Source organism: Enoplosus armatus, chromosome 14, assembly GCF_043641665.1.
Source record: "Enoplosus armatus isolate fEnoArm2 chromosome 14, fEnoArm2.hap1, whole genome shotgun sequence".
Taxonomy (NCBI): Eukaryota; Metazoa; Chordata; class Actinopteri; order Centrarchiformes; family Enoplosidae; genus Enoplosus; species Enoplosus armatus.
The window spans coordinates 23,822,437-23,838,063 of record NC_092193.1 but is presented as its reverse complement, the minus strand read 5'-3'; the positions used below and the strand labels follow the sequence as shown (position 1 = coordinate 23,838,063).

The window sequence follows — 15,627 nt, the reverse complement described above, 5'->3', positions numbered from 1 at the left end:
CCTTCTCCACCACTGCACTCCTTCTCCTGTCCCCACTATCCAGGACCAAGCACCAGACCTGGTCTTGACCTGGCTGCTCTCATCTTGCTATGCTCACCCCTGTAGAACTGCTTTTAATATTTGATTTTATGTCCTGCATTACCCTTGTGTTGTGTTTCAGTTTAGTTCTAATTATTTTACTCATTTAATTGTTGTAAAGCATCTTTTAGCATCTTGAAATGCGCCCTACATATAAAATGTATTATTACTATTGTTTTATACACATATTTGTTTTGGTGTGTTTGTGTTGACAAAAAGTAAAATATAGAATAACACCAGACTTATTCTTTAACAATTAATTTCTTAAAGCCCTTAATATTACAAAGAGTATGGTCTACACCTGCTCTATGAAATAGCACAATATAAATGAAATAAAATAGAATTGAATGAAAGGCTGGATTAAATTACATTTTGATAGCACCTTTGCCTCTGTGAGATAATGTCGTGTTTGAAGAATTTGATACATAGGTTGACCCTCACCATTCCCTTACACCCATAACCCTCTGGGATTGACATTGACATGTGACATGTGTTCACTGGTTTAAGGCTACACTGTACAAAACCCTCATTGCAACGGCATAACATCAGTTTCACAGATTGGACTTTTCATTAGAGGCCATGTTTTCTGAAGGGGTGATTTAGCCTTTTATAACATTTACACACTCGCTCTGACATCACGCCCATAATGATGTCACTGCAGCTGGAGTCAAATCATGTGTGGCATGCAAGACACAGCACGGCAACATCTTTAGGCAGAGAGAAAATGTGAAGAAACATATTGTTAAAAATAGAGTCAGGGGGATGGGAAGTGATTTGATCTGGTATGACACAGGTTTCCAGAGACATCAGAACTCATTCTCATGTTAGCATGCTGCACACATAGCACAGATGACTCTGTGCAAACAGAAGCCTGGCATTTATCAAGCATCCTGAGTAGGAGTTTCTGAATGAGTGTGATACAATTATCTCTCCACACACCAATCAAATCACATAAAACATTAACAAAATACTAGCACATCAAGTGGGCATTAGCCCCACGAGTGCACCTTTCTTCAGAAAATTATGGGAAAAGAGAGTCAGAGTTACCTGTCAGTAAATATGTTTCAGCTCAAGTGTCAGTTACTTTGTATTGGTTAGTAACCTCACTCATATATAAATATATATATCTATTCAGCACTGAAAGATATGACACATTTTTATCAAGAGCTTTTATTAGAGCTCTCAGATCTCTGTATTTTGCCATGAAGGGTGTCTTTCTTCAGTCTCTTTGAAAAACTGAAAATATGATACTGAGCTGTTCTGTTCATATTCCAAACTAAAGAACCTCTGTACTGGATAATACCATTTGAGCACCACATCAAGATAAAACAACGACAATTGTGTTGTTTGTCAGTTATAAATCTTAGCTATAGGCAAGCTGCCAGCACATCACTGTTTTAGTTGTTGGATGGAGGATGTTATTAGGGCCAGAGCAGGAAAGTCCTACGAGGACCCTATTGACATTGTTCGGATTATTATTATTTTTTTACCTTTTTTCCCCCCTCCTCTTTACACGCAATCTAAAGACACTGGGGATGAAATGTTGTTAAAAGCTTGAGTTTTCATCAAACTGTGTTGCCGTGGCATGGCGGCCATTTTATGCGTTTCGCCATGAAACAGGAAGTTGGTAAAACTTGAGCATACATTGTCCAATCAGCCCCAAACTTTACATACTTCAAGAATCCCGGCCTGAAGACATTTATATGCCAATATTGAGTTATAGTCAGAGCCACCTACTGGCAACAGGAAATGTTTTACACTTTGATGTACTCCTCCTAGCAGGTTGACCCGATCCACCTCAAAACTGCCTCAGAAAAGCCTTAAGACCTTGATGATGCCTCAATTTGAAGCTTGTGAGTTTTCGTCAAACGTTGTTGCTATGGCGACATGGCGAATTTCAATGTATCCCCATGAAAGAAGAAACTGCTCTCGACTCCACATGCTCAAAAAGTCATGAAACTTTGTACACACATCAGACGTGGCGAGATATTTTATGTTTATGTCTCGGGCAAAATTTTAACAAAGCAGCCCTTGCAGTATGTTTCACCAGATGCACAATATTTGGTAGGCAGGTGTGGCGTGGTGGCCATTTTGTGCATTTCGCCACAAAATCTGATGTTGCCTTAACTCGAGTATACATGGTCAAATCTTCCCCAAATTTCACATGCTTGATAAGAGTCCAGGCTTTATGCATGCCAATTTTGAGTCATAGTCATTGTGCCATCTACTGGAAACAGGAAGTAAGCCTTGTGTGGCAATCATCATCCGATTTACATAAAATGTCCATGATGTGGTCTCCTCTTGAGATACAGGAGCATCACAATTCAATTCAATTCAATTCAACTTTATTTATATAGCGCCAAATCACAACAAAAGTCATCTCATGACACTTTACAAATAGAGCAGGTCTAGGCCGACTCTTTCTAATGTTAATACAGAGATCCAACAGTTCCCACCATGAGCAAGCACTTTGGCGACAGTGGCAAGGAAAAACTTCCTTTTAAGAGGCAGAAACCTCGAGCAGAACCAGACTCTAGGTGGGCGGTCATCTGCTTTGACCGGTTGGGTTTGAGAGAGAGAGAGAGAGAGAGAGAGAGAGAGAAAGAGGGGGAGAGACATAGGGAGGGAGGGAGAAAGAGAGAGGGGGAGAGATAGACGTAGAGACACAGATAGACAGACCGACAGGCAGACAGGCAGACAGACAGACAGGCAGAGATGTATGGCAGCACTAGCAGTAGAAATAGCAGCTATAATTATAATAATAATGGAAATATGACTGATAATAGTAGTTACATCTGTAATAATAGCTGAGATTAATAATAGCAATAACAGCTTTAATAGTAACAGAACTACGACTAAACATGATAACTGTAGTGATGAGAGTCAGGCAGGCCCATGGCAGCAGCGCCCAGGCGTACCAGGACCACGATCCACAGGAACCTGCGAGACGACAAAGCACAAAGAAACTCCGGGGAAGATATAAAGTTAGTAACATGCATTGGACTGTGATGAATGTGTAAAGATGAAGAGGGAGAGGAGGAAAGCTCAGTGCATCATGGGAAGTCCCCCAGCAGTCTAGGCCTATAGCAGCATAACTAGGGGCTGGTCCAGGCAGGCCTGAGCCGGCCCTAACTATAAGCGTTATCAAAAAGCAAAGTTTTAAGCTTACTCTTAAAAGTACAGAGTGTGTCTGCCTCTCGGACCCAAACTGGGAGCCGATTCCACAGGAGGGGAGCTTGATAGCTGAAGGCTCTGGCTCCTGTTCTGCTTTTGGAGACTCTAGGAACCACAAGCAACCCTGCATTCTGGGAGCGCAGTGCTCTAGTGGGGTAATAGGGTACTATGAGCTCTATAAGATATGATGGTGCCTGACCAGTAAGAGCTTTGTAAGTCAGGAGAAGGATTTTAAACTCTATTCTAGATTTTACGGGGAGCCAGTGCAGCGAAGCTAATACAGGAGAAATATGATCTCTTTTCCTGGTTTCTGTCAGTACACATGCTGCAGCATTCTGGATCAGCTGGAGAGTCTTCAGGGACTTATTGGGACAGCCTGATAATAAGGAATTGCATTAATCCAGCCTAGACGTGACAAATGCATGGACTAATTTTTCTGCATCTGTTTGAGACAGGATCTTCCTGATTTTTGCAATGTTACAGAGGTGAAAGAAGGCAGTCCTTGAAGTTTGTTTTACATGGGAGTTAAAGGACATGGTCAAAGACAGATTCCTCACGGTGGCGCTGGAGGCCAGGGCAATGCCATCTAGGGTAACAATATCCTTAGATACTGTTTCTTAGGTGTTCAGGGCCAAGAACAATAACTTCTGTCTTGTCCGAGTTCAACATCAGATGATTACAGGACATCCAGGTCTTTATGTCCTTAAGGCATGCTTGGAGCTTGGCTAACTGATGAGGTTCTTCTGGCTTGATTGATAAATATAGTTGGGTATCATCCACATAGCAATGAAAATGTATGGAGTGTTTTCTAATGATATCTCCTAAAGGAAGCATATATAAGGTGAATAGTATTGTTCCAAGCACAGAACCTTGTGGAACTCCATGACTGACTTTTGTGTGCATGGAGGATTCATCATCATGTACAAACTGAGATCGATCTGATAAATATGACTTAAACCAGCTTAGTGCGGTTCCTTTGAACCAAGAAGTCCAGGCCTGAGACTTTCTACATGAGCGTATTGAGTATTAGTCATAGCGCACCTAGTACCAACAGGAAGTACTTCTGGTAAAAGGAAGCAAGCCATATGTGAAAAACATAATTTGATTTACATGAAATTAACATTGTGTGGTCTACACTTGTTGTGCAGCAACATCTATTGATATGTCAGCACTGTCATCAGGGTAAAGGCATCAACCGATCAGCCTCAAACTTCATAGGGTTATTGATGGACCAGTCCTGGTCCACCTACTGGCAAGAGCACATAAGCCTTGTTTGACAATCATCATCCGATTTACATGAAATTTGCATGGTGTGGTCTGCTCTTGGTATACAGGAACGTAATGTACAATTAGTGTGTGTTCTTTAACACCACATAGTGGACACAGGAAGTGACATTTATTTCCTTCATGCAATGTCCAATGTTAATGAATATTCAGCATTCCGCAGCAGCCGCAGCACGCCCCATCGTGCGCAAAGCTGCGAGGGCCCGTTTAACACTGCTTGCAGCTTTAATTTTGTTTTACTTTTCTCTAGCCAATCAGTGGAGAGTGACGTGTCTGTCCCATAGCCTTTGGACAAAAGAAAAATATTAGCTGTATTTTTCTGCCTCTCGGAAGGTGATGTCCCCATTCTTAATCCTGCCTACACAGCTGTGATTGGTCAGTTGTTTTTCTTACAGGGAAAATAGCCATCAGTGAGCACAACACCATACCTATTGAATCAGTGAAAAACATCAGAGATGAGGACAGTGAGATCTGGAACCAGGCTACCATTTATCTTGAATAGAGAAAACTCCAATGCAAAGTCATTTTTCAGCTCATTAGAAAGGCAGATGGAAGAAACCATCTAAAGGAAAATTCATTGTCTGATTCTAGAGGAACAGACTTGAGCTCACTATAGTCACCTCTACATAAAATGGCTCATACATTGGGATAATATAAATGGACACTAAAAGAATAGCAGAAGCAGGAGTTGAACGGTGCAGCTAACAAAGTGATATGATGCAGATTTTAAGGTAATTTAAGAATATCATTCAGGCTGAGCAGGCTGCAAATTCTCCCTAAGGGGGGCAGTGTGTAATCAACATTAGCAAAGACATTGCACAAGTAAATATGATTACTGTTACTATTGCATGTATACAAAATGTCAATGTAGCATTAAGCTAACTATACAGTCTCACTGTGGTGGTTGTATGGTGAGTTAAATTCCCTAACATAAATTGAACCACAGGGGTGTTTGTTTAATTTCATTATGCATTTACAAATCTTAACATGCAGTGTATATGTTAGTTATTTTGTTCTTTGTCATCTTACAATCATATTCTTTTAGTTTAAATTATGATAACTCTAATGTGTTTCATCAATGGACAAAACATTTTCCATGGTGGCGCAGTGGTTAGCACTGTCGCACGGGAGGTAAAGCTGGTTAGAGTGGGTTGGGGTTGGGTTTGGGGTTGGGGGTTTGATCCCCGGCTTCCCCCGTCATGTCGAAGTGTCCTTGAGCAAGACACTGAACCCCAAGTTGCTCCCGATGGAGACCAGCACCTTGTATGGCAGCTCGGTCGCCATCGGTGTATGAATGTGTGAGTGAAAGGGTGAATGAGACTTAGCTGTAAAGCGCTTTGGGAACCATGAAAAGCGCTATATAAGTGAGATCATTTACCATTTACCATTACTTGAGGAAGCCTTTAAATAAAGCGAGACATTGTGTGTCATCACTCACTGTGGTAATATCGGGTGAGGGAAGAGAGTTATCATGTTTACAGAAATATTTCACCCTCACTCTTTAATTATAGTTGCCTGTGCAGCCAGCAACCATTTGCAGTACAATCTTGGTGCTGTTTAAAACAGAATGTGTTCCATGTTTGAACAAGACTTTCATTAGCTCATGAAGAGCTGCTCGTTTCAATTCAATTCAATTCAATTCAATTTTATTTATATAGCGCCAAATCACAACAAAGTCATCTCATGACACTTTACAAAATAGAGCAGGTCTAGACCGACTCTTTATAATGTTATTACAGAGACCCAACAGTTCTCCAGCTCATTATTCCACCCAAATTAGAGGGTTTAATGATTTAAGTCTGTTTCAAGTTCTGTAGGAGGTATCCCACATGCGCTTGCAACCTTTGTATCATATCAGCGCTTTATTATCTCATTATGGTTTTAAAATAATGACATATTGGAAAACCAGCAGCACTGTAGTGATGCTCTGAGAGGCTGCACTATTAACAAGAGCTGAGCAGTTAATGATGTGCAACAGCTCAATGCCCACATTATCCATCTCAGTGACTGTAGCAAGCAGAGAGGGTGATTTCTCCTTCATGCTGAACCATGAAGTGAAGTTTTACTTTAATTAGCTCAGTGTACGATCTACAGTGCTATGCTCACTGCATGTCTGCTTCCTCACATTATCCTGCCGAGAAAGCTGCGTGTCAAATCATCCTGTATGTACGTGAATGTTAATATGGTTCATATCAGTGCACATGTCCATATCTGTGAGTCCTTAAATGTCTGTAGAAGTTATCTGATCTTAAAGTCTTAAACACAGAAATTACAGGTCACCCTGTTTTCATCATTTTGTTGTGAAAAAGCACTCGTGCATGTCCACTGTAAGAGTAACATGTACACAAACAATCTACATGCATCAGTTCAAACACAGCATTCTTGCTTTTACTAAGATGGCATTGATTTTCTTTACTCCCGCATCTTCTCCACGGACTTCTTCAAAACTCCCTCTCGTGATTACTAACAGTGGATGTTGCCAGGCTGTCACTCCAATCCAGACTGGCCAATAGAGACGTGTCTTTCGTAGGTCCCACCCATGAGATTTCAGCTCAACATTTTGGATTCACAAAACTTTTGGATTCACAGAACTTTCGGACGGCATTTTTAATCACAATTTTGTGAGTGTGGATAGTTTTGCTCTCAGACCTATTTTTTGATTGTATAATAAAGACACAAAAGTAACTCCACAGAATAGGTAACTAGTCTGAAAGGTATTCAAACAGTGTTTAAACCATATGTAAGCATTTTAAGAAATAATGAAAATCAGTACAAAATGCTTATAACATGAAAAGGGCTCTCTGTTCTTTGAAGGATCAAGCCAGAACTGGTTCTTAAAACAACACAGACACACACAGACATAATCTGCGTCATAAACTCATAGACTTGTCAAACTGGTTTACTTGGTTAAGTTGTCAACAGACAGGAAGATTCAATTTCAAAACTCAGCATTCAGTTTAACACATCAGACTGCAGACTCATAGGTACAGTATATACAGTGTGTACCATTCATTACAAGGATCGAAATCATTGCATTATTGTGTCTGAGCCTTAATTACCTTAATTTTAGGACCACCAAAAGGACTATGGAGCTCCTCTAATGCACTTTCTGCTGCCATCTTCTGTCTACAGTAGGATATCACATGTTGTTGTAGTTGATTTTCCTGCCTGTGTTGATTAACGTCTTTTTCTCCTCTCAGTGAACTGGAAGAATTTGTGGACCGTTTGCAAAGGAGCTCCGCCTCCAGTCCCGGCCAGCTGTCAATCACCCTGAGAGACGTGGAGGAGGGAGCTGTCAACCTGCGGAGGGTCGGAGAAGCTCTGGCTATCCTTAAAGGTCGGTGGATTTGGGTTGTATCAAGACAAAAGTGAATCAGATATCAGAAACAGAAATACTTTATTGATCCCCGGGGGGAAATTTTACAGTACTGGTGCTCCCATTCAAGATTAGAAAGCAGCATAATTTAGAAATAAAAGTATGTACAAAATATAAAAATAAGAAATAGAAAATAAAAATATACACATTTACAATATTTAAGTGAAAAATAAAGTTAAAAATATATACAGCAGCAATGTATATGTATGTCTATGTACACTATATGGACAAAAGTATTGGGCCACTCCTCTTAATCATTGAATTCAGGTGTTTCATTCAGTCCCATTGCCACAGGTGTATAAAATCAAGCACCTAGCCATGCAATCTGCCTTTACAAACATTTGTGAAAGAATGGGTCGTTCTAAAGAGTTCACTGAATTCTAACGTGGTACTGTAATAGGATGCCACCGTTGCAACAAGTCAGTTCGTGAAATTTCTTCTCTCCTAGATATTCCACGATCAACTGTAAGTGGTATTATTGCAATGTGGAAATGTTTAGGAACCACAGCAACTAAGCCACGAAGTGGCAGACCACGTAATGTTACAGAGCGGGGTCGCCGAGTGCTGAGGCGCATAGTGCGTAAAAGTCGCCAAAGCTGTGCTGACTCAATAAATGCAGAGTTCCAAACCAGCTCTGGCATTAATATCAGCACCAAAACTGTGCGCCGGGAGCTTCATGGCATGGGTTTCCATGGCCGAGCAGCTGCATGCAAGCCTTACATCACCAAGCGCAGTGCCAAGCGTCGGATGGAGTGGTGTAAAGCACGCCACCACTGGAGCAGTGGAAATGTGTTCTGTGGAGTGACGAATCACGCTTCTCTATCTGGCAGTCTGATGGCCGAGTCTGGGTTTGGCGAATGCCAGGAGAATGTTACCTGCCTGACTGCATTATGCCAACTGTAAAGTTTGGTGGAGGAGGGATAATGCTATGGGGTTGTTTTTCTGGGGTTGGCCTAGGCCCCTTAGTTCCAGTGAAGGGAAATCTTAATGCTTCATCTTACCAAGTCATTTTGGACAATTCTATGCTTCCAACTTTGTGGGAACAGTTTGGGGAAGCCCCTTTTCTGTTCCAGCATGATTGTGCCCCAGTGCACAAAGCAAGGTCCATAAAGGCATGGTTGGATGAGTTTGGTGTGGAAGAACTTGACTGGCCCGCACAGAGCCCTGATCTCAACCCCATTGAACACCTTTAGGATGAACTAGAATGGAGATTGCGAGCCAGGCCCTCTCGTCCAACATCAGTGTCTGACCTCACAAATGCTCTTCTGGATGAATGGGCAAAAATTCCCACAGACTGCATAGCTGCAAAGGGGGGGACCAACTTCATATTAATGCCTATGAATTTGGAATGGGATGTCATAAAAGCTCCTGTAGGTGTAATGTGTAGGTGGCCCAATACTTTGCTGACCACTCTGTCTGACACACAGTGTTGTAAGTGCACATACTGTGGTCCGTCAGTCAGGTAGTTGACAATCCAGGACACGAGGGGGGCATCCACCTGCATCTCCGTCAGCTTCTCACCCAGTAGAGCAGGATGGATGGTGTTGAATGCACTGGAGAAGTCAAAAAACATGACTCTCATAGTGCTCGCCGGCTTATCCAGGTGGGCGTAGACGCGGTTGAGCAGGTAGATGATGGCATCCTCAACTCCAAGTTGGGGCTGATAGGCGAACTGAAGGGGGTCCAAGTGTGGCTTGACCAAGGGCCGGAGCTGCTCCAGGACGAGTCTCTCCAGGGTCTTCATGATGTGGGAGGTCAGTGCCATGGGTCTGTAGTCCTTGGAGCCACTGGTACGCGGCGTCTTTGGCACAGGAATGAGGCAGGACGTCTTCCACAGCACTGGGACCCTCTGAAGACTCAGGCTCATGCTGAAGACATGGTGAAGTACTCCACATAGCTGGGGGGCACAGGCTTTAAACACTCTGGGGCTGACACCATCAGGGCCTGCAGCCTTGATTGAGTGGAGTCTCATCAGCTGTCTCCTAACATGGTCAGCAGTGAAGCACACTGTAGAGGTGACCAGTGGGGGATGGGTGAAGTAGCAGGTTGAAGAGTGCCATCAGCCTGGGGACTGGGGAACGAGGTGTGAGGAACACAGGGGGGTGGGGGGCTGTGGGGAGCAGGAGGGGGAGGGGGGAGTGGAATAGGTGAAGGTTGGAGGCAGACAGCAGAAGAGTCAGAAGAGGGTGGGGGGGTGAGCAGGGCCCACAGTGTCAAATCTGTTGAAAAACAGATTCAGTTCGTTGGCCCGGACCACACTGCTTTCAGCTCCTCTGTTGTTGGTTGGCCTGTAACCCGTGATGATTCTCATTCCACTCCAGACCTCTCTGATGTTGTTCTGCTGGAGTTTCCACTCCAGCTTCCTCCTGTACCTCTCCTTAGCCTCCCTGATCTTTACCTTCAGTTCCCCCTGGATCGTTCTCACCTCCTCCCTGTTGCCAGCTCTGAAAGCCCTCTTCTTTGCATTCAGGATGGCCTTGATGTCCTTTGTCACCCATGGCTTGTTATTTGAATAACAATGGACAATCCTTGCTGGGACAGTGGAGTCCACACAGAAGTTGATGTAGTCTGTGATGCACTTTGTGAGCCCATCAATGTCCTCTCCATACGGCTCACAGAGTGCCTGCCAGATAGTATCTCTCTATCGGCTGATTATGTAATAAGGACCAAGTAGACTCAAACTAAAACAGCAGTCGTCAACAGTGCTCACAGAGACTATTTTTTCAATAGAGAGTAGTTCCACTAAAACTATTGAAGCTGAGGTCTGTGGGCTGCAGTTGTACTGTTCCACACTGACTGGACTTATGGGCCGTTTACCATGATATACTGTAAAAGCAAAATAATGCTGAGATAAAGATAATCAGCACTCATTTAGAATATTTCATGCCAGTCACTACTTCCTGTAATGGATCAGTATTCGCTATTTTGAAGCCCAATCCATATCTGATTCTGTTTATTCTAACACATTTGCACTATGAGAGGACTCCTTAAACACCCACTGTGCTCTGTTAAAACACTAGACCCAGAGCACACAGCACAGCAAGCCAGTGCACACAGCACAAATAAATAGGCAGCGGTTTCAGTGAATCAGTTCCACAATGGCCGTGTGTGTGTCAGTGTCCACAAACATTGCTTTGCATGTATTTCAGTGAGAATTCTCACCTGGTTGCCTTCCAGGTGAGTTTCCAGAGCTGCAGGTCAAGATGCGCTCAGTACTGAGGCTGGAGGTGGAGGCGGTGCGTTTCCTGAAGGAGGAGCCTCATAAGATGGATTCCATGTTAAAGAGGGTCAAAGCCCTGACTGAAGCCCTGAGTTTTGTCCGCAGGTACTCATTAACATTACTCAGAAGTAAAACCGTTTTGTTCTGAAGGAAAGTAATCCTGATGTATGTTTGGCCGTCTTTGTCCTCCCTGTTATCAATAGGTGTGTGTCAGAGTCAGTCCCTCTCACCAGATCAGACCAGGTGGAGCCTCTAAAGGTCCTGGAAACGGAGCAGGGACCCCTGAAGACCCAGAGCCCCCAGAACTCCCCCAAACCTCAGCCTCGATCCTCAGTCAGACCCCCTCTGGCCACCCCCCCCCTCTCTGGGAGTCAGGCTGAGGTCTGCCTGGCAGGCTCAGCCTCCCCCATCATGACCCGCAGAATGAAGAGCACAGCAACCACAGTGATCCAGCCCTCCCACCACCACCCCAGTCCCCCACTGACACCCACCCATGGACGAGACTCACCCACTGTGGCCAAGGTACTGCACTGATGATTAGTCTACTTTCTGAATGGTTATAAAATGTGAGCCTGTCTATATGAACAGGTGTTTTTTTGTCAAGAAAGGGTCTGTAGTGTAGAATGAGAGAAATGTTGTTGTGTTGTTAAGGTGAGTCCTCGCAGCAGAGAGGGCAGCCCTGCCCTGCAGAGGAGACCGGGCCCTCTGCAGTCTGATGGACTCTGCATTTCAGCAGATGGAACCAGCCAACCTGCACCAGCACCAACACAGGAGAGACACACAGACCAGACCACCATAAAACACACACAGACACACACTGAGGTCAGTGTTAGACATATACTCACTCTCTATCCCTCTGTTATGGCAATTAAAGGCCGATCAACAGTCAGAGTCTCATCGACTGAGCATGCTGCAGGAATCGTACTTGGCACATCCATAAGGCCCATTGTTTTCAGTCTTTGGAGATCTTAATCAATCAAGATCAGCCAGGCGCCCATTTCACCTGCTTTTTTGTTTGATTGATTGATTTTTCTATATTCATACATATTTATTTGAATAAAATGAATACCGAACAGTTGAACACAAAAAAATGCTCTTACTACTAAAGCATCAAACATGTAGACACATCTATCCATATAATGAAGGTCACACTAATTCTGTTTACTTCTCACGAAATGTATTATATCATGTACTGTATCTGGAGAAGAAGTATCCTCTTGTTTAGTAATCAAACTATTCTGCTGTAATTGGCAGCTGAAGTCTTGTGGGGAAATCCTATTTTTCAGTAATGGCCATAACTGTTGAATCAATGACATGTTTGCAACCAAATTACGTGGATATGTGCAGCATGTGCACAAGGTACAAAGCTGTGCACATAAAACCTCCGAAAAGGAGAGCAGTAAACTACAAATCCCAGAGAGCCTTGTAGTAAGAAACATCCAATCAGTGAGCATGACATTCTGTTGCTGCACCACTGATGTTGGAGGTTGGCTTTTGTTGAACTTGCTAATACATTCATTTGAATGAGTCACTCTTTGGGATGTTGTTGTTTTGATGTAGCTTTCTGTATACTGTAGAACATTCAGTTTCGGGTCTGTCATCAGTCTGTGTGACTCTGTGTCCCCCGCAGACGACAGAGAGACAAACTCCAGAGGGCAGCCTGGGTGTAGAAACCAGCACTATGAATCAGCCCAGCACCATCCAAGCCGACCAGCCAGTCAGCTCTTACTCCAGTCGGCCTCCACCCCCCAACACCAACACAGACTTTGACCAGGTCCTCCAGGAGGCCCAGGCCAGCCTGATGAAGTCCATCCCTGATCTGAATGTGTCAGATACCAGAGAGGGTGGCTCTGATTCAGCCTCAGGACAGATCTCTGCCACCGCATCAAAGTCAGAGCAGGACACACCTTTGGACCTGACACTGCAAGGTTGACCTGTTGAATCCCATTGCCTTAAAACACATTAGACATACAGTTACTTATATATCAGGCTGCAGGTTTCACAAAAATGTTACCAGTGCTGTTGGAAATCTGCAGAAACAAAACGTAACACATTAGTAGCAAGTAACAGTAGCAGTTCCAGTAGTCATATTAAGGGACCTGAAGCAATTAGCGAATATAAATACAGCTGTCATGTCATCAGAGCAGAATGGGACATGTACTAAAGAACGGCTTGCTAAGGCAAAGCCGTTTATGGCCATAATATGAGAATAAAATCATAACATCCAAAAATGCTGCTAATAATTATTTTTTTAGTTGTCTATTTTATTTTTATTGATTTCAACATCATATTTAAACAAGCGTTTCCCCCATAGAGAGAGGCAGACTATCTGTATGACTGGTACAGCCAAAGTTCTGAAGAGAAGAAAATTGGTGAATCCCACACAATCTCTAAAATCACTCGTACGTGCCACTTCAGAAATCTGTTTAACAAGTGGTTCTTGCATAAGGCCCAGTGTTCCTGAATAGACCACAGAATAATGTGAATTGTGATCTGAAGAAGCTGTTTTACTCCATGTTCTTAATTAAAGATGCAGTGCATTACTCTACACAATACAAAACAAACAGTAGAGTAAAAATGGCATATTTCACTGTCCTGAGAAAACCACGGATCTCCAAAATGTAAACTCTTCATGAGAAAAACAGCCTTGTTTTAAGCTTTGCAATAAGGCATTTTCCAAACAATCCTTTTAAAGCAGTTTCTTTATCTGAGAAGAAGCTTAATTTTCTGTTTCTTCAGTGTATCTTAACAATTCAAAATCACCAAATTCGGCGCTAAATGTCTTTTACGGGGCAGCAACAATACAAAGATTTATAGTGTGATTAATATCTGTGGACAATGAACCAGGTATGAACACTGGGATACATGAGAGATAATGTATGAAACAGTTCAGCTGATCGTACTGGGCATTGTTAAGTTATACCATTAGGAGTCATTACACAATATAAATGAGCCATGAGGATTATTTTGAGATGTGTTGTCTTTAAGATGCGATAAGATAAGATAAAATAATCCTTTATTAATCCCTCAGCGGGGACATTTGCATTGTTCCAGCAGCATACAGGATAGTGCAATAGAGACATAAGTAGAAAATCAAGATATAATAAATAAAAACAATAAAGACTGTTATAAAAAAGCTACTAAAACTAAAAACACAACTGTAATTTACAAATTTACAAATTCACAGAACGAAAGAAATAAAGGTAGGGAGGGATTATACTGTATTGCACATGGAGATGTGTGGGTATTGCACCATTTGTTGCACATTCAGAAATATGTGGATTGTCCATTTTGGTGTGTGTGGTCTACTGGGGGCAGTGCTGATTGTAAAGACTGACAGCAGGAAGGAAAGACCTATGGTATCTCTTAAAACATGGTGTTTGGTGTTTGAATATCATGGAATAACTGCAATAGTAAACCTAACCACAGGTCTGTGTGTTGTTTTGTGTTTGTGCTGCAGCCTCAATGGAGCAGCAGGGTCTTTTGTCTGAAGACGCTCCTCCCAAACTGACTGATGAGGTGGACTCCACCCAATTAAATCCCCCAGACACAGGTATGATTCCAGTTTGTACAAAGAAAACACAACTCAGCCATATGCACCAAGGACGTCCCAAACTAGTTTTTTCTTGTCTTTGTTTAGTCCCCAGTCCCGGTCTATCATTTGATATTAAGTGTCTAGAGCGCTAGAGAGTCCTGATCTAATATTTATGATTCGTTTTCAGCCATCACCAGCACTGAAAATGTTGAGAAATGTTGCTGCAAAGTCATTCTGCTTGCTGACATACGTACATATACATTCGTTGCTGGCTGCTGGTTATTTGTTTGTGGCACTAAGAGGTTCACTCACTTCCAACACTTATGTCAGGAGACAGCTTTGAACGAGGGTAGCAAAGAACAAGGGTGCATTTTCTTACAAATGTAAATTACTAAATGACAGTGCTCTGATGTTTGGATATGTTAAGCTCCTGCAGAAGCCTCTGAGCTTCCTGCATCCGTTGTGGAAGCTCCTCCGGCAGCTGCTCCCTCAGCTCCTCCATCAGCTCCTCCAGCAGCTCCTCCCTCAGCTCCTCCATCAGCTCCTCCAGCAGTTGCTCCCTCAGCTTCTCCCAGCACAGAGCGCAGCGGCCGGCCACAGGTGGAGAAACCCCGCCGCTCCAGTGTGGAGATGAGGCAGAGTCCAGACAGGGCCAGCAAGTCTCCTCCTCCTCCTCCTCCACGAAGGTCAGTTCACCCCTTGCAGACCAGACCAGTCTAAAACCTACAAATGGCCTCTAATGCATAATTATTATTATGTGTGTTTTTGTCTCCCAGGTTTCATTGTGTCAGTTCAGGTCTTACCACAGGAAGGTCAGGAGAGGTGATCTTCACCACCCGGAAAGAGCCGCCTGGAGCCCAAGAATACTATGTATACATTGGAAATTTAAGCATATTTACGCATAGCATATAGTGTCCCAAGTCCTAACTTGCAAGTAGTTCAACATGGTGCTCATTCTCA

General features: G+C 43.1%; 1 protein-coding gene across 1 annotated transcript in view; it reads left to right on the top strand.

The window, feature by feature from the left end:
* The window catches only part of kiaa1217 (KIAA1217 ortholog), a 116,456-nt gene that overhangs the window by 87,201 nt on the left and 13,628 nt on the right, over nucleotides 1–15,627 (top strand). Inside the window, exons 13-21 of the mRNA XM_070918901.1 lie at nucleotides 7,737–7,873; nucleotides 11,090–11,237; nucleotides 11,336–11,654; nucleotides 11,784–11,954; nucleotides 12,763–13,060; nucleotides 14,593–14,685; nucleotides 15,095–15,139; nucleotides 15,224–15,353; nucleotides 15,444–15,537. Of these exons, the coding sequence (XP_070775002.1) occupies nucleotides 7,737–7,873; nucleotides 11,090–11,237; nucleotides 11,336–11,654; nucleotides 11,784–11,954; nucleotides 12,763–13,060; nucleotides 14,593–14,685; nucleotides 15,095–15,139; nucleotides 15,224–15,353; nucleotides 15,444–15,537 (1,435 nt within the window). The remainder of the gene's footprint in view (nucleotides 1–7,736; nucleotides 7,874–11,089; nucleotides 11,238–11,335; nucleotides 11,655–11,783; nucleotides 11,955–12,762; nucleotides 13,061–14,592; nucleotides 14,686–15,094; nucleotides 15,140–15,223; nucleotides 15,354–15,443; nucleotides 15,538–15,627) is intronic.